Source organism: Gopherus flavomarginatus, chromosome 4 (genome assembly GCF_025201925.1).
Source record: "Gopherus flavomarginatus isolate rGopFla2 chromosome 4, rGopFla2.mat.asm, whole genome shotgun sequence".
In the NCBI taxonomy this organism is placed as follows: Eukaryota; Metazoa; Chordata; order Testudines; family Testudinidae; genus Gopherus; species Gopherus flavomarginatus.
This window is the reverse complement of record NC_066620.1, coordinates 112,156,469-112,174,144: the sequence shown is the minus strand read 5'-3', so window position 1 is coordinate 112,174,144 and position 17,676 is coordinate 112,156,469. Positions and strand designations below refer to the sequence as shown.

The 17,676-nt window shown below is 41.7% G+C and overlaps 3 protein-coding genes across 3 annotated transcripts in view; 1 reads left to right on the top strand and 2 right to left on the bottom strand.

The window, feature by feature from the left end:
- Window positions 1-8,064, bottom strand: part of MAP7 (microtubule associated protein 7) — a 197,130-nt gene extending 189,066 nt beyond the window's left edge. Inside the window, exon 1 of the mRNA XM_050949576.1 lies at window positions 7,996-8,064. Within this exon, the coding sequence (XP_050805533.1) occupies window positions 7,996-8,059 (64 nt within the window). The 5' untranslated portion in view covers window positions 8,060-8,064. The remainder of the gene's footprint in view (window positions 1-7,995) is intronic.
- Window positions 1-17,676, top strand: part of PDE7B (phosphodiesterase 7B) — a 708,282-nt gene that overhangs the window by 620,328 nt on the left and 70,278 nt on the right. The window lies entirely within an intron of this gene.
- The window catches only part of MAP3K5 (mitogen-activated protein kinase kinase kinase 5), a 171,210-nt gene continuing 166,321 nt past the window's right edge, over window positions 12,788-17,676 (bottom strand). Inside the window, exons 28-30 of the mRNA XM_050949459.1 lie at window positions 17,024-17,136; window positions 14,659-14,735; window positions 12,788-13,520 (exon numbers count right to left, since the gene is read on the bottom strand). Coding sequence (XP_050805416.1) covers window positions 13,460-13,520; window positions 14,659-14,735; window positions 17,024-17,136 — 251 coding nt within the window. The 3' untranslated portion in view covers window positions 12,788-13,459. The remainder of the gene's footprint in view (window positions 13,521-14,658; window positions 14,736-17,023; window positions 17,137-17,676) is intronic.

The window sequence follows — 17,676 nt, the reverse complement described above, 5'->3', positions numbered from 1 at the left end:
CTCTGGCCTTGGCTAACAAACTTAAGCACCAACCCTGAGACTACGTGTGCGTTTCAGTAACTTTAATCAGGTGAATAGTCACATATAGAAAACAGGACTACTCCTGTGAGTACCCCCCCAGCATTGTCAACCCACAGCATTCACAAAACATAAACCAGGCCCCCCAAAAGCATGAGATTAGCTTTAAAAATATATTTGGGGTTATGTTTGCCTTCTGGTATTGGAGACTTTGGGATTCATGTTTTCAAGCTTTTCCCCACAACCATGTGGCCTGGAAACTTATTTTATTTTTAATGAGAGCTGAGATTCTCCTGTAATAACATGACTCAAGGAGCTAGGGCTTTAAGAAAAACACCAAACATCACAAGAATTGCAATAAAATTGCTAGAGTTGGCATGTGTTTGTGGGATTGAGCTCTTAGTGAATTTGACAAATGCATCTTTGGGTCCTATCATTTTTCATCACTAAATAGACAGTGGGTGTGCATGCAATCTCTTTTTTCAAATTCTCCCAGGAGGTTGGTTCTCTAGCTTTATAAAGGACAAGGATTCTGAGAATTCCTCTTCCCTGGAGAAGATGAGGGTGTGCAAGGAGTACTGTTATTTAAGCTCTAACTCAGTGGTGGGCAACTTGTGGTCCATCAGGCTAATCCACTGGAGGGCAACAAGACAGTGTTTACATTGACAGGTTGCAGGCATGGCTGCCCGCAGCTCCCATTGGCCATGAACTGCGAACCGCAGCCACTGATGGGCTGCGTGCAGCCCCTGCGGGGACCGCAGGTTGCCCACCACTTCTCTAACTACATTTTTGGGCTTGCATTTTGGATTCATTTTCATTCATATTTTTCAAGTGGGAAGGAAAACAGGTTGTTTAAAGATCACGTAGTGCCTGCTTAATTGAGGCAGTTATTACATGATCAGATTTAATTACATTTTCAGCAACATATAATTTTCATCTTTAAAGCAACTAAACTCCTTCATGTATATTTCCTGTTTTCTTGTATAATCCATCAAGCTATGCTCAGAAATATATAAATTATATTAAAGTGCCAGTCCAAGGTACTCTGAAATTACTGCAAACTATGATTTTTTTATTTCAAGAAATAATTTATAGTTTCACATTGAAAATGGAGGTATTCATCAATATAGACGGTGTGCCTGGAACTTCAGTTATGTTAACAAAGTTCTCTTTCTATACTAGCATTGAAGGAAGGAAGTATACAAACCAATTGTCCATGCCTCACCTGACACAGATATTATTTTTCATGAACTGCAGAGCTTTTAAACCGTAGTTGAAAAGAAAACTGTGATAAGAGGGAGAACATGAAGAGTAGCATGCCCTGCATTATACAATATATATCTAAAATGGTCTCATGCTTTTCCCCAGTGGATGGTCCTTGCATATATAATTACTGACCAAGAGAAGACACTAATGAACTGGGTTGTCCACCTTCCAAAAAAAAAAAAAAAAAAAAGTGTGGGGGGGAAGGGGGGCAAGGTTCCTTAAATCCAGTTTTAAAAAAAAACTCTATTACATTTAATCCAGAATGTATTATACAAAAGAGCCATGTCACATAAGCAGCTATAGAAAATAATACACATGAATTGCAGATGAACCTGAAGCTCAATATTAAAGCATTCAGAGCTAGAGTTTTGGTTCAGTCCATTGTAAACAGGAGTAGTCTGGAGCCAGATCTGAACTCCAAAATTTCAAAGTTCGGTGTAGTTTGATCCACTGTTTTGAGCAGAAATGAGCTCAAGTCAAAACTCTTCATCAAAAAGCCCTATCCAGATAAATCAACAAACCATGCCTTATGTGAAGGAAAAATGACAGTAACTTGATTTAGTTTCCAAATGAAATGGAAGGAAGCCCTCAAAATGGGGATATAGTTGACACATTTAAAAATAAATACATTTACAAAACTAAAAAGAGTGGGGGAGAGGGAAAAAAAGAGTAATCTCTTCTGCATAATCACTCTTCATAGAAAATGACCATTTAGTTTCAAAGTTTAAAATATTTTTGCTGTATCAAGTCTGTTCTACATTAGTACTAAGGCACCATATTCATGCTGCATTGCTTTTGGTGATTAGGTTTGTAAATCACTTCAGCAACCTTTCGCTCTATTGGGTTGGATTTACTCTTCACACCTCTGGTGCAAGATTAAAGAACACACACATGAAAAGCCTCATCTGAGTTATTTTTGTGAATCATTACATACCAATATTCCGGACTCCTACAGACCCTCAACAGCGGAAGTGCATGAGATCCTCCTAGTGGTGAAAGAATGAAAAGCTTGGATACAGAGCAAGTGATACTTTACTGAGAGGAACAGCTAGCATAAAAAAAAAAAGAAAGTTTTCATTCAGATTCTTATACTATCTGTGACAATCAGAATCCAAACACCGCACGGGGAAAACATGGGGCCTGAACCCCAAGGAATAAGCAATTAAATCAACTATTTGTATATGATATTATTGTACTACTATATAAAAGTGTGTTGAGTAAGGTATCTTATAAAAACTTGTGACATACTGCTCATGAGTATCATTGTATGATGTATGGTGTGTAAAGAATTATGTATGTGTGCTGGAAATATCTTCCTAAAATATGTTTTGAGGGCAGACTTGATAAACAGTGAAAGTACATTTACATACAAGGTAAACAAAGCATTCAAGCTAACAAGCAGCCGAAGAAATAGCTTGGTGAGCACACCAGGGGACACCGCGAACTCTGGCCCCCAAGAGGTCTTCCTGGCTCTTGAGACAAAGACTATGGACTTTGGGAAATATAAGGGGAGCAAAAATACATTTTAGTGACCCATCACTAAGGGGACATAGGAGACAGCACCCTCTGAATCTGTGAATGCTGGATCCTCCTGCCGGAACGGCTGAAGATGTGGTAGCTTGATTTAAGTGAGAAAGCAGTTTAGGCAAAGAAGGTAGGTTAGGACACTAGAAAAGATGTTTTGTTTTGTAAGTAACTATACCCATCTCTTTTTCTCTTGCTTAGTATCACTACAATCTGTTCTTTATTAACAAACTTATTCTTTGTTTTACTAAGAACCATGTCAGAGCTGTTATATTGAAGTAAAGTGCGAATCCGCAGAGAAACCAGCAGGCTGGTGTATCTCTTGGGAGGTACCAAACTTAATAATTTTTATGAGTGGACAGTGAGAGGGTCTGGACTCTGGCAAACTCAGAACTGGGGTTCACTGGTTGTTACCTGCAAGGCAAAGTTAAGACTTGCAGAGTCTCAAGGAGTTTGCTGGAGATGTGATATGGATTGGAGCTGACACACAGTCTGATCTCCAGCAAAGCTCATTCTAACACACTGGTTTACAATTCTGGATGCCCTGAGGAGAGTGTCACAATCCTATATGATGTATTAAGGGGTTCAGTGTTCCCCTCAATGCAGAGTATCTCCTATTACAGTAAGAAGCAGAGTATCTTGTATTACAGTAAATAGGATTTACCTGTGCAGACAGAAGGGAAAATCAGATTCCCAAAATAGAATGTAAATCCGAGAGTGTTATAACACAACTTATCAAAATACATTAACAAGCAAATAAATGAAGCCTAGGAAGAAACCATACAGAATCAGGCACATTTTAGGAATGCATCCACTGTACTTTTTTTTCCAAAATGCCTTAATAACAGGACAATATATGTTTAAAAATAGTCATAAACTGATCATACCAAATTAAATCACAATATTTTTCTCACACTGTAACAGCATAAATAACAGACTAGACTTCTCACCAAGCTTAACAGAAGGAAAGTTTAAATGGTTTCCTTTACCAATCTAGCAGAGAACACTTATCCAAATTAACAATAGGAATTTATAAATTTTTACAGAAGACAGGACATGTTAGAATAAAGCAGTTACATCTTAAAACATTTTCACTGCAAGATCACATAATTCCAATATCATCTCATTTGCCTCAGCCATAAGGAGTACCATTCTCTATCAACGTGCAGCCAAAATTAGCACCTGATTAAATAGCAGCTGGCTAAGCTGAACCCAGACAAAAATGAGGTGGATGCTGGCAAGCAGAGGGAGAAGCTTCTGAAAATGTCATGTTTGACATCTCCCACTACTGAGTGGTTTTCCTCTCAGAATGATATGCTGGTCTGCAGCATTAGGTTCCTTTTGGATTTCTTAATGCTATTAGATGCCCAAATACCTATGGCAACCTTTTTTTTTTTTTTTTTTCAAATGAACACTTGAAGCCAGAAGACTGTGGCCCACTTTACCAGTCCCACACCTGGCCATTGCGAGCCACATCATCTTCAACTTCATGCTCAATTATAGCAACTCATATCTAGGAATGAAGCCATTTACCCAGAAACAGCGCCCAAAGTTCAGCAGCCCATCTGCTTAACAGTAAAGGGCACTATGACCCCATTACCCTTTTCAAAGTCTTTGTCCTGATATTGAAAACCCTCCCCAGGGCTGGCCCTAGCTACCTGAGGATTGCATCTCCCTCCCCAAGAGCTACTTTTTATTAAACCAATAAAACTGTCAAGCAATAAGGAGAGTCTCTTGAGCACAAGAGACAGAACCATCACAGGAGCTGGACCTAGACTATGGAATGTGGCTTTCAAAACTGAATGAAGACTAATGTATTTGACCCAGCTTTCCCTGAATAAGTTACACACACACACACTTCTAACAGAGCTATTTTTCCTACTGGTGGGGATAGAAGAAAAGGAGATTATTTTATTTTTAAATACTCGGGAAGCACTCAGATACCATGATGAGTAGGACCTACTCCTACATGGACTATAGACATTAGCAATTAAGGTGTTTAACTCAGACACTTCACACATGAACAAGTTGTGGATGAACCTTGACAGTCCAAGCAAGTTTAAGGATGAGTCTTTCTAGCAAGGAAAACAAACAGATTTGCTTATTATCTATAAACAATGTTTAAATGGATAAAATGGAAATTAAATACAATAATATGAAACAATAATAAACTGAATTATCAGAAATACCACTCACATGATTTAAATATCATTTAAAAGCTATAAGTAATTTGCACTCAGAATGTGTTTACTTTTAAAATACTTTCTATGATGTTTGTCTTCATAAATATCTAGAGGAAAAATTAGTTTTAACAATAATGATGCAGTGAAAGTCTTGTGTCAACAATCTTAGACTTCATTTAAAAATTAAGCATTTTCTTTTAACCCATTCTTCAAAAAAGAAAAAAAATTGCCCAGAGGGGTTCTCTGTGTGTGCGCATGCATGCGTGGAGCATAGGTAACCAGGTTATGTTTGTTTGTCTGCTTCTTTGTTTTGTTTTTTTGCGTTTACACACAGAAGTCTTAACTGACACTTGCCCTTTCAGAAGCTGAACTTAAGAGTGATGACTGTAAGTCTGTGACAATAAACCAAAATTCTAAACAGAGACACACCCTAGTACATTTACAAAAGGAAGAAGGATAGGTCTCAATGATATTTGCATGGGTATGTCCCTGTCCCTTTGTTTATTTACAATCACGTCACTATACCATTACATAAAATATTTGTTTAAAATATTTAGTTTGTTGGACAAACACTTTCAATCAACAAGCAACAGTATGTCCTATTTGTACATTGTTTTAAGCAAAACCTTTACTTCAATATTTGAGAAACTCAGCCATATCCTAAGAGTAAGGTGAATACAAACTTTGTAAGAGAGAAGTGGAATCATGGTCTGGAGGGGGAAAAATAAGGGAGGATTTAATCAGTTTAACCAGTTTAAATCAGGTCCAACATATACCACCCTGAACATGCCAAAGTGACAATGCCTTTCCTGTATCTGATTGTAAGCCACCTCTGCGCTTAAAGTAACAACAGCAGTTGATCGGATTATGTAAACCAAACTCTCCTATCCTCCTCACTCCTAAACCAAAATAGAACAGTTTTAAAATGCTCTTAGGGTTATATACCTCCTTACAGGAGATACATGAATCAACTTTCCACCTCCCTCTGCACACAGCATAGAGTTGACAAATTTAAGGAAAAAGCATCAACATTTAATTAGTCACAGATTTTTAAGTCCAGATTGGAATCATTATGATCATCCCAATCTGACCTCCTGTATAATACAGGCCATAGACCCCTCAACCTCTAGTACCTGCATCAAATTCCTAACTTCTGATGGAGGTAGACCATCTCTTAGAAAGTCATTCAATCTTGATTTAAAGATTTCATTCAAGTGATGAAAAATCCACCACTTCAACCTCCAGTTAAGTTGTTCCAGTGGTTAATTACCTCACAGTAAAAAAAAAAAAAGCGCCTTATTTCTAGAGTAGACTGAATTTGTCTAGTTTCAGTTTCCAGCCCTTGGATCTTGTTATGCCTTTGATAAATTAAAGAGCCCTCTGATATCAGAAGTTTTCTCCACATGTAGGGTCTTAAGGACTGTGTTCAAACCCCTCCTAATCCTCCCAGATAAACCAAATATACTGAGCTCCTTTAGTATCTCACTGTAAGACAGGGTTTTTCACATTTCAAATGGTATTGTAGCTCTTTGCTGAAACCTTTGCAATTTGTGGCCATCCTTAAAGTGTTGACACTGAAAATGGATGTAATATTCCAATAATGGTCTGACTAATGCTTCCCCATTTCCTCTCAATTTTCCTGTAGTTGCACATTCAAGGATGCTGTTAGCTCTCTTAGCTACCAAATCATATTGGGGGCTTATGTGCAGTATTCATGTTACTGCATCTGTGACTAACTAAACTTTTGGGGGAACTGCTGTATTTTAATGGTAAATGTTTTATTTTATTCTAAAACAGCCAGAGGCATTAATCCACATTATGGAACAATGGCCTGCAAATTTCAGAAACACTGGTTTTGGATTTAAGCAATAGAAATAGGATCTTTAAACAATACACACACCTATATATGTATAGTAATCACCACTAAAGACAGGATTGCAACTAGACACTTTACTACTGGACTACCTTTAGAATGGTATTACATTTATATATGTTTAGAGTGAGAAACGCTGCAAAAACCACAGTAAATTTAACTACTGCCAATTGTAATGATGTCTAATTTTTAAATTGCATCCACTGCATTCTCATAGGTACTTTCGAACAGAACAGAACAGAAAGTATTCCATTTAAATTAAACACACAACCTGCAGCACTGTATGCTAGGAGGCAGGAGTTAAGCCACAACGAACATTTTCAGTTGAGCAATGAATCCCTAAAAATACAGGACTCCAGAATAAAAACACCAGCAACCCAAGTGTGGTGATATGAGTTGATGCCACTTTAATTAAAAGGGGACAAGTGCATCTAAATTGGCTCAGAGTCTGACCCTGACCTCGAGAAGCAGGAAATGATCACCTTAACTACACATACATCCTGCCTAATTACTGCAAGCGGATGACCGCAGGCAGGCTGCTGTGTGTCAGTCTCATCGCACAAGTGGCTGGAAAGCCCTGCCCTGGTGGCGCTAGGATCCATGGACATGGAGCGATCAGATCCATTCCCCTACCCAAAGAGGGCTGCTGGCGGGAGATTTTTTAAGTAGTTTTGCAAGGGGTGGTATGAGTTAATTCCACCCCCTCCATCCCGGGGGGATCCTTCCCTAGTTACAAAGCCTCCCCTGAAGTCGGGGGCAGCAGGAGGGGCCGAGCGGAGCATGCTGTGCACCTGTTGCGGCAGGAGGAGGACGCTGCAGGGCACGGAGACCAGGCCATCCCCCAGGCGCTGCTGGATGAGGTTGCAGCAGCCCCTAGGCACAGTCTCTCCCCGCGTGCCCAGGCTCAGCGCCGCTCGCCACAGCCGGGAGGCGGCTGGTGCTTTCAGGGACCCTTCGCTCGCTGCCCGCGGAGCAGCCGGATTCTATCCCGGGGAAGGCGGCGCTGCAGGGGGGAGGGTGTTTAGAACGCCGGCGCCCTCAAAGTTCCGCGCGGATCCCGCGCAGGCGGCCCCAGCCCAGGGCTGCGCTCCCACCAGAGCGCCCGGGGTGCGGGTGCGGGGGGGGTCTCACCTGCGGGGCCCCGGCGGGGACCGTCGCTGGCGCTGCTGCCTCCGGCCGCCCCTGCCTCCGCCATGTCTCCTCGGTGAGCTCAGCCGCCCCGCCCCGCGGGAGCCGCAGCCACAGGCGGGCAGGTGAGCGCGCCACGCACCAGCCGGGAAGGGCCGCCCCCCGGCAGCGCCACCTCGCGGGCAGGTGCGGCAGGGCGCGGGGGTGGGGACTAGGCTGGGCTCGCCCTGCCCACCTCCTGCAGGGGGGGAGCGCCGCAGGGCTGCCCCGGCCGGTGCGGGGCTGGGAGTCGGCATTGCCCTTAGGGGACTGCGCTGGGCTCAGCCGCGGCTGTGTGCTCAGCGTCCGGCGCACGGCTCAGCGCGCAGGCCTGCCCCGGCCCCTCGGGATCGCGGCACGTCTCTCCCACGGGCTTGGCACGGAAGGAGCTGGAACTAAGGATCCAGTGCCCGCTTGGGAGACCCGATTCAGACATCGTGCTGACCGCGCCTGGTGACTTGTATTGCTTTTATTAACGCTTCCTGAGCCCGGTTCCGTTCCGCGTGTGGGGTTGGGCGGGGGCTGTGGCAGTACGTGGGAGGCGAGGTGGCTTCTAAGATCTAGGACTCAAGCTGTACGTGGGTTTCTTAGTCAATGGACGAACTTGACTTGTACCTAGAAGAGCCTATTAAGTTAATGCAACTGACTAAAAACTGCCGTGGCATGCTCAGTATTGCTTAGCATCACTAAGCCGCCTGGGTATTCACCTTGAATTAGATGTAACATCCCAGCGGTCCTGAATGTCCTTATCAGACCACTTCAGACTCTGCCCCTTCCGGGGGGGTTGGTCTATACACAATATAAACCCTATGCTAAGTTTGCTCTCCAGGTTTGGCTGTTCCAAAAGCAGCTCTCTCAGACCACTTCCAGTCCCCAAAGATTTATAATCTGGTTGAAGGTAATTTGATTCAGGAGGCAGCATGTCTAGGCAGTAAGGGTGGGAGCCACAAACATTTAGGTGCCTAAACCTCAGGCATAGGCACCTAAGTCCCAGTTTGGGCTTCACTGTGATCTACAAAACTAACACTGAATGCAGTAGACATTGGCACCTATGTTTTCATGGTACTGTATGAGTTTCCTCAGCACAGCAGCACCTACATTTCTGTTTCTGGGCATGTGCATTGCTGCCTCCCTCTAGGTGTACAGATGTTTATCTCCTGCCTAAGCCCCACAGTGAATCACAAACCAGGGGAAGATAGGCATTAGGCCACCTATCCCACCTGCAGGGCCTGATATAGTAGGCACGCTGAGCACACCTATTGGAATGGGTCCCATTCAAAATCCTGGTGGTGGTGGAGGAGGTGGTGCTGATGGTGCTCCTTCCCACTAGATAACTTTCAGTTCAGTGGTCAGAGCACTCACCTAGGATGTGGGGATACCCTGGTTCAATGCCTCCCCTCTCTACCAAAGGGGAGACCCTGGTTCAAATCCTGTTTCTCAAGAGGAGGCTTCAAAGACTAAACTACTGGATATTCTGATGTACAGCTTCTTCATCCTCTTCTGTGGCACAAAGTATATTTAAGTATTTATTCACAGTGGACTAGTCCTTGCTTAGGAGGGGAGGAAGAGAATGATTCTGTACCCTAGTGGTTAGGGCACCCACTTGGGAGGTAAAAGACCCAGGGTCCAGTTCTCCTGCACCAATCACTCTTTCATTATTTATCCACAGTACAACATCTTCAACAGCAGAACCTGAGAGAGCCCCACATCAGTGGTTAGAGCCCTTTCCTGAGTGGTGGGTGACCCCACTGCACCTAACTCTGTTCTGCAAGAGAAACCGAAGCTGCCTGACTCCAGGTACTGGGTTCCCTTCAGTGAGATCCCTAAGCAGAGTTAGATGCCTATTTCCAACAAGGGGGCGGTGCTTAGTATACATTCCCCTCCTCTACATCTCCCACTGGCTAACTTAGGCAGACAGCTGCCTACTGTGTTGGCCTTTGTAGGTAACATTCTTAGGAACCTCTTTCTCCCCATGCATTGAATAGGGAGCTAGGTGCCTAACTTGGCTTTGTGGATCATAGTGTTGTTCCTGTGATTTTCTAAGCACCTGAAAGTTAGGGAGCTTGACATTCAGTTAGGGTGACCAAATAACAAGTATGAAAAAACAGGGCTGTGGGGAGGTAATAGCCGCCTATATAAGACAAAGTCCCAAATATCGGGACCGTCCCTATAAAATCGGGACATCTGGTCGCCCTGCACTCAGCAGTGCAATGCCTAAGTCCCTTCATGGATCCCACCTTAATTACCGGGAATCTTAATGCAGAGTTTTAGCTTCTGAACCTATACAAGGTCTTAGTTCTTCTACCTTTTTAAATGAGTACAATGCAATAATTTCATCTGGAGGTCACAAAGGCATGGATAGATGTAGTGGAGTACTGTTCTGAGAGATATAGACAGCTGTAAAGGGGGGTGGGGGGGAGAAGTCACCACAGATTGCAGAAGAGATATCAAATTGCAGAAGAAGATTGCAGGAGAGAGATCTCTCTCACACACATGCACATAAACACATATGCACACACAATTCTCCTGCCACTGACACAAATGATGAAATAAACATAAATCTTCTTCACAACAAACAGCCATCATACATTACAGCAAAATGCCGGTCAGTACCAAAATTCTCCTAGTCCTTTACTCATAGCCTCATCTAACAACTTGTTAATTTCCTCATCCTTTTATTATATGAGGGAGGAGCTACTTATGAGAAGCTTCAAATCGAAGAAACAGACTCAAAGGAGTGGACTATGAACCATAATTTAAACTGGAGTCAAAGTAAAGTAAAGAGGAACAACCAGGTGTTGACACAGCTGTCAAGAAATTGGGACAGATATTATCCTTGCTTCCGGAAAAAAGATTAATCATTATATATAATAGTTGAGATAAAGATATTGAATCGCAATTGGAGAGAAAATATGGGTGAAATCCTGGCTCCACTGAAGTTTAATGGCAAAACTCCCACTGACTTCAGCAGAGCCAGGATTTCACCCAATGTGTATTTAATACTATCATAAATTTATTAGAAATTTCTTAATGCTATATTAAGAATTTGTAGAATTCCTTGTGCATATGAAAGACACTGACACTTTATAAGATAAAGTTGTGTTGTACTCATTCAAAGGCTATAACTTTGGAAATAAGTTGCTATAATTATATGCATTCCTCTTCTCTCCAGAGAATACAGTGGTAGTGAACATGGCCCACTGCTTCACTCTCAACGTATGGGCCTGCAGTCAAGTAAATTAGTACCATTCTCAGATGCAGCGACCACTACTCACTCATATTTCTTGTGGTGAACTGTAAAGGCCTACTATAAAGAAACACTCTGGGGCATACAGAGATGAGAGATGTTTGAGATCTCAACTGTTAGGGAGACCATCTCTCTCCCAATGTACTGCCAAGACCAGCTGGGACCCTTCTCATCCTCGTGCTTATTACCATAAACTATGTTTAAAAAATACGGATAAAGCAAATAAGGTAATAAAATTACACAGCACAACCTGAAAAAAGTCTAAATCAGAGGTTTCCCAACCATAATCAGCAGAGAACTGGCTATTCATAGATTGCCATATTGTTGTCATCTTACTTCCAGCAGGTGAATTAAATTAAGACAGTTTCAAAAAGACATTTTCCTAATTTTACTTTTTCACATAAACAATTGTTGTAGTTGCCTCAGTGACAATATATGTTGCTTTTGTCCTTGCACAACATATCCTCTGCAACTGACCTTTGCACTGTTTAACTAGGAATTTCTAACTAATTCTGCCTCCTGCTGTTGTAGTATTATAAACTGCTTAAAATTAACTATGTAGCCCCAAACATAGCAGCAATTCAGTGATGGATTGAGTTTCCCCATGTGTATAAATTTATAAATGTGTTTGTAAAGCCCTTTGGAGTGAAAATGCTACTGTATATAAAGTATTTCATGTACAGTACTTTTTGTGGTGCAGAGGGACAACTTTGATTGATTTTTTCAGTCAGCATAGATAACCTAGCAATGAGTTTGCTCCTGTCCAGATAGATATGTACTGATATATTTATAAGGCAGTTTGTTACTTTGTGTTTAGAATAAGTAGAAAAATTATTCCATTTCCTTTGAAAAAAATCTGTGATCCATCACTAAGCCTTCAAAGGTCAGGGCATAAACCATGCATTAACTACTTAGAGTTTTGGTCAAGTTCCTTTCTATTCATCTTATTCCACAATTGTGCAGTGTAGGCTTTCTAGTAACAGCCTCAGAAGCATCTAGTATTGGGAGTAGATGGACCACTGGTCAGGTCCATTATAGCAATTCCTATGTTCCAAACTGTCAGTGCAGGAATATTGTCCATTTTCATGATTTATGGGAAAGATACTTTGCATAATCAAAAGGCTTTCAGAACAGAATAAATACCCCAAAATCATTTTCCAACTAACAGTTTGTGGCTAGGGAGCTGAAAGTCCACTTCTTACTGACTATAGCTAGCTGTTTATTAAACCAGCTGGAGCATTGGGTGAAGAGTTTTTTCTGTCCTGGAAAAATGTGGATGCTGAAATTAGACATAGTATGTGGGAAAACAGAATGAGTTTGTAATACATTGTTTACCAAGGCAGAAGTACAGTTAAGTCTAAGCTTCAAGTCACTTTAGTACGAGAAGGTTTCCTTAATATTCCACTTAAATTTTCCATGTAGATTTGTCTCATTACTCCTAGCTATACTGCATGTATCACATTTTGAACTATTATTTTTAGAAGCTCTTAAATAAGGAAAGTATCAAAATTGTATTCTTAGATTCTTTATTTTTAAGAATGTATGTTTGTATGTCACAATAGATAGCTTTAGAACAAGCTAACATTACTATGGTTCAGGCATATACAACTGGTACAGTTCAGTAGTACATAAACAACTCTAAAACAAATGTACTGTAGACCAGGGAACTTAAGTTACCAAAAATAAACAATATGAAAATTTATATAGGGCAGTAAGTAAAAACAATTACTTTTAGGTTCTGCACACTAAAAGAAAAAAATGTAAGCTTTACATGATAATTGAAATTATGAAGTTCTACTACGGATTATTATGGTATATAACAAAAGAAGAATAAACTTGAAAGGTTGTCACATTTTGGTTTTGTTCCAGTGATGCACAATCACATGAAATCTTACATAGGTTTTGTGTAAAATTACTATCTGGTTCCTTTATCTACAACAGATTTTAAGATTAAAAAAAAAAAGCTTCCATGTAAAATCATTTAAAACAAAAATAATGTAAAAGGGTGTTTACAGACTTCTTAGAGGTTGTTGGCGTAAATGCAGTCAAGAACTGCAGTGTTTTTAACATTGGTAAACAAATACTGGATAAAGTGCAACACTCTTTCTGGCAGCAAACCTGCTCTGTGCTGTAGAAAATCTATAAATCTCTACAAAGTAGTAGAAACTGATTTAGCCAGCATCAAGCATGTTTCTCTCGAAAATCACTGATGGCCTTCCAGAGCGTACATAGCATCCCTCCTCTGTAAAAGAAAAACCATAAAGATGCTTAGCTTAAAAAAACTGGACTTCTCTTCCGTAGTATCCTGATTCAGGTATGCTTCGATTCAAGCCATCCTGTAGTGGTAGTAATACATTCATTGTACTCATTAAACATGGTAAAAACACAGAGAAATCAAATATGAAATACTAAAACACAAAATTAAAACAAATGTGAATAGCATTTTTGGTTATAATACAAACTAAAAGAACTTCTCTAAAGCTCACAGAAGTGAATAAAAAGACTCCCACTGACTTTAAATAAGACCATAAGCACTGCCTCCAAATATGCATTTCAACTGAATTGAATGGGAGTTTTGGCTGAATTAGTAACTGGAGCTAATATGCTTAAAAATTAACAGCCAAAAATTATCCGTAAGTGGCAGCTTTAATTGGTGAATCTCTGTTGATGTCAGTGGAATTACTCCTTATTGACATTGGTATAAAGGCATAACTGTCCTCCCACTGAAATCAATGACCAAATTAATGTAGTATTAAAGAGAATCAGGCCCTCATTGTTCAAAGGCTAATTTGAACATAACTAGGCTAATTTGAACATAACTAATAAATGTTACATACTATCCTTATTAATACAATGAAACACTAGAGTATGAAATCTTACTACTTGTCCATATTTTAATATCTAGCTAAGATGATTGAAGGCAAGAGAGACCTGGTATAACTGTATGCATTGCTTCTAGTCAAATCCAATTTCTACAGGCAAACTTGGTATGATTATGTAACAGTTTAGTGGCAGTTGCATCATTTTCAGACAGATTCTGTGGTTTATTGTTCTTAAAATGTGTCTAAAATTGTTTATATAAAGCAACACTCCATAGGGACCTCTCTCCAAGCAAGTCTTTTGCTTTAGCTAACTTGAAAAATAAATTCTTTCAAATAACAAAATCAAACTAAAACATTTTAAAATGTTTAATCAGTACATATTCAGAGTGTCTCTGTGTGTGTAGAAACCCTGAAAACTAGATTTTGTAGTGTTCATTTCACATAGGTAAATTTCACACCTTAAGAATGCCATTCATAATTTTCTATTTCTGTAGTTTCATAACACAGACTACCTCTATATTTCAGCTTTGTGAGATTAAAAAGAAGGTGAAATGTTACCTTAGTCTCAGGCATTTCAGATCATCTCGTGTAACGTAGCAGAGAACATCCATTAATGTGTAGTCTTCTGCCAAAAACTTGGAAGGAGGGAAAAAAGTCCTAATTGAAAGTTAGGCTACTTTTGTCAGATATATCCATTTATTCTAAGATTTATATATAATATAGCAGGGATCAGCAACCTTTGGCATGCAGCTCGCCAGGGTAAGCACCCTGTCGGGCCGGGCCAGTTTGTTTACCTGCCGCATTCGCAGGTTCGGCTGCTCACAGCTCCCACTGGCTGCAGTTCGCCATCCCAGGCCAATGGGGTGGGGGAGGTGGGAAGCCGCAGCTAGCACATCCCTTGCCTGTGCCGCTTCCCACTGCCCCCATTAGCCTGGGACGGCAAACCGTGGCCAGTGGGAGCCACAGTTGGCCAAACCTGCCAATGCGGCAGGTAAACAAACTGGCCTGGCCCGCCAGGGTGCTTACCCTGGCGAACTGCGTGCCAGAGGTTGCCGACCCCTGTAATATAGGACATGAGCCTGCATTCCTTATGTACCAAAACTCCCTTAAATCAAATTCTGAGTGCAGAAGGAATACAAGACTGGTCCAAAATATGGTAACTGTGTTGCCAATGAAGGGTTTGATGCTATTGTTTTGTTTATATGTAGCTTTTGTCTAACTTATGTTTTGTAAATACAATGAAAATACCTCATCTTTATACGGGATGTTGAATGTTTGCATGTCAGAGTATATATGTTTGAATTGATCCTAATTCTGTAGTTCAGATTCTTTTGTCTTGTTTTGTTAATAGGCAATTCTATAGAGCGCACTATAGCTGAGTACCTCAGACTTTAATTAATTAATTCTAAATACTCCTGGCGATAGGGGAGTTGGGAGGTAGGTTGGTATAAATATCCCATTTCACCAATGGGGAAAGAAACACACAGAGAAGTTAAGGCCTTTGTTTTCAAAAGTGACCTCTGCACTTCAGGTGCTTCAATTTTTATGTAATTAACTTTAAAACACCATGGGCCTGCTCCTCAAAAGGGGCTAATCAGCCACAGGTCTTCACTGAAGTCAGCTGAAGTTCTAGAATGCTCAATATCTCTAAGGCTCTGTCTTCACACAAAATAGGTGTATATGTTTTGATATCAGGATAGCTAGTTCAATGTAAAATCCTAGTGGAGACAAGGCACAGGTACCGGTAAATTTTATCTTGATGTATCTAGTCAAAGTCAACCTCTACTGCTCCTGAAGTTTACAATTAGGCTTTACTGCAATCAACAGGAGTTGCTGGAAGAGGTGCAAAGATGCTTAGGAATTAGGAAGCCAATCAAAATGTTTTTAGTTAACTGGAAAATGTGTTTTATTGTATCAAGCTAGTTCAGGGGTGGGCAAACTATGGCCCGCAGGCCACATCCGGCCTGCCAGCTGTTTTAAGATGACCCTCAAGCTCCTGCTGGGGAGCAGGGTTTGGGGCTTGCCCCGCCCTGACGCTCCAGCCGGGGAGCAGGGACAGGGGCCGCTCCACGCAGCTCCCAGAAGCAGCAGCATGGCTCCACTCCTGCTCCTATGTGCAGGAGCAGCCAGGGGGCTCTGCTCTGCATGCTGCCCCCGCCCAAGCGCCGCCCCCGCAGCTCCCATTGGCTGGAATCTGCGGCCAATGGGAGCTGCACGGGTGGTGCCAGTGGCTGGGGCAGCATGCAGAGCTGTCTGGCTGTGGCTCCGCATAAGAGCCAGAGTGGGGACATGGCCGCTGCTTTCAGGAGCCACTCGAGGTAAGCACTGCCTGGAGCCTGCACCCCTGAGCCTCTCTCCGCACCCATACCCCCTGCCCCAGCCCTGATCCCCCTCCCTCTCCGAACCCCTCAGTCGCAGCCCAGAGCACACTCCTGCACCCCAAACTCCTCATCCTCAGCCCCACCCCAGAGCCCACACCCCCAGTCAGAGCCCTCACCTCACCCTCGCACCCTACTCCCCAGCCTGGAGCCCCCTCCTGCATCCTGAACTCCTCATTTCTGACCCCACCCTGGAGCCCGCACCCCCAACCAGAACCCACACCCCAACCCCAATTTTCTGAGCATTCATGGCCCACCATACGGTTTCTATTCCCAGATGTGGCCCTCCGGCCAAAAAGTTTGTCCATCCCTGAGCTAACTACATGAATTAAAAACAAGAATAGACTTTTTATGATGGCCTTTCTATTCTTGACCCTTCCCTTGTCCCTCCCCCCAAACCTCATCTCCTTCAAAAGGTGTACAAATCATTCCAAGGTTTTTGATTGTATAGAAATCCAAGGTTTTTGCTGTTTTTTTCCGCACTAAGTCCTAGAAAAATGCATTGCTACTGTATCACACACATACCTAAAAAAAATCTTTCCTACCCTATTTATAGTATCTTCATCAGCTCCATGAACTCTAAGCCAGTTTATGAGATCAGAATCTTCAACCCCTGTGCCAGAAGGATTAAGGTGACAGACAGACAGTCCAGGGATATCTAGATCAAATATTTAGAAAAAAGGGTTAGGTCTTTTCAAAGTGTCCTCTTCGCAATTTTAAATAGAGAAGCACTGTCTTCAGTGACCTTTCCTACTCTTTCCACAAAAATGGGACATGCAAGTACCTCTACAGTGAAGGACAGAGAGATCAAATCCTGCAGTATTTACTCAGGTAATATTCCCTAGTGAGCTTAAATGTAGTACTGTTTCAAAAAAGCACGACATTAAAGCATACTAGAGAACCTCTAATGCTAGGGTCTACACAGACCAATTAGTGAACAATGCATTAGTGCATTTTTGGAAATGACTTCCCCATAGTCCATACTATTGCTACGTGTAGTCAAGCCCTTAGATACATGCAACCATTTCTGGTGTTTTGCTGGTGTCTCTTGGATAAATATGGATTTCTTTTTTTTTTAATTGAGGGTGTTTTATCAGTGTTTATTAGTTAAAACTAAAAATCAGAAGCCCAAGGTATAAGGCACTCTTATGCCAATACATCTGCATCTATACTTGGGTTGTAATAACTATCCTGGTAT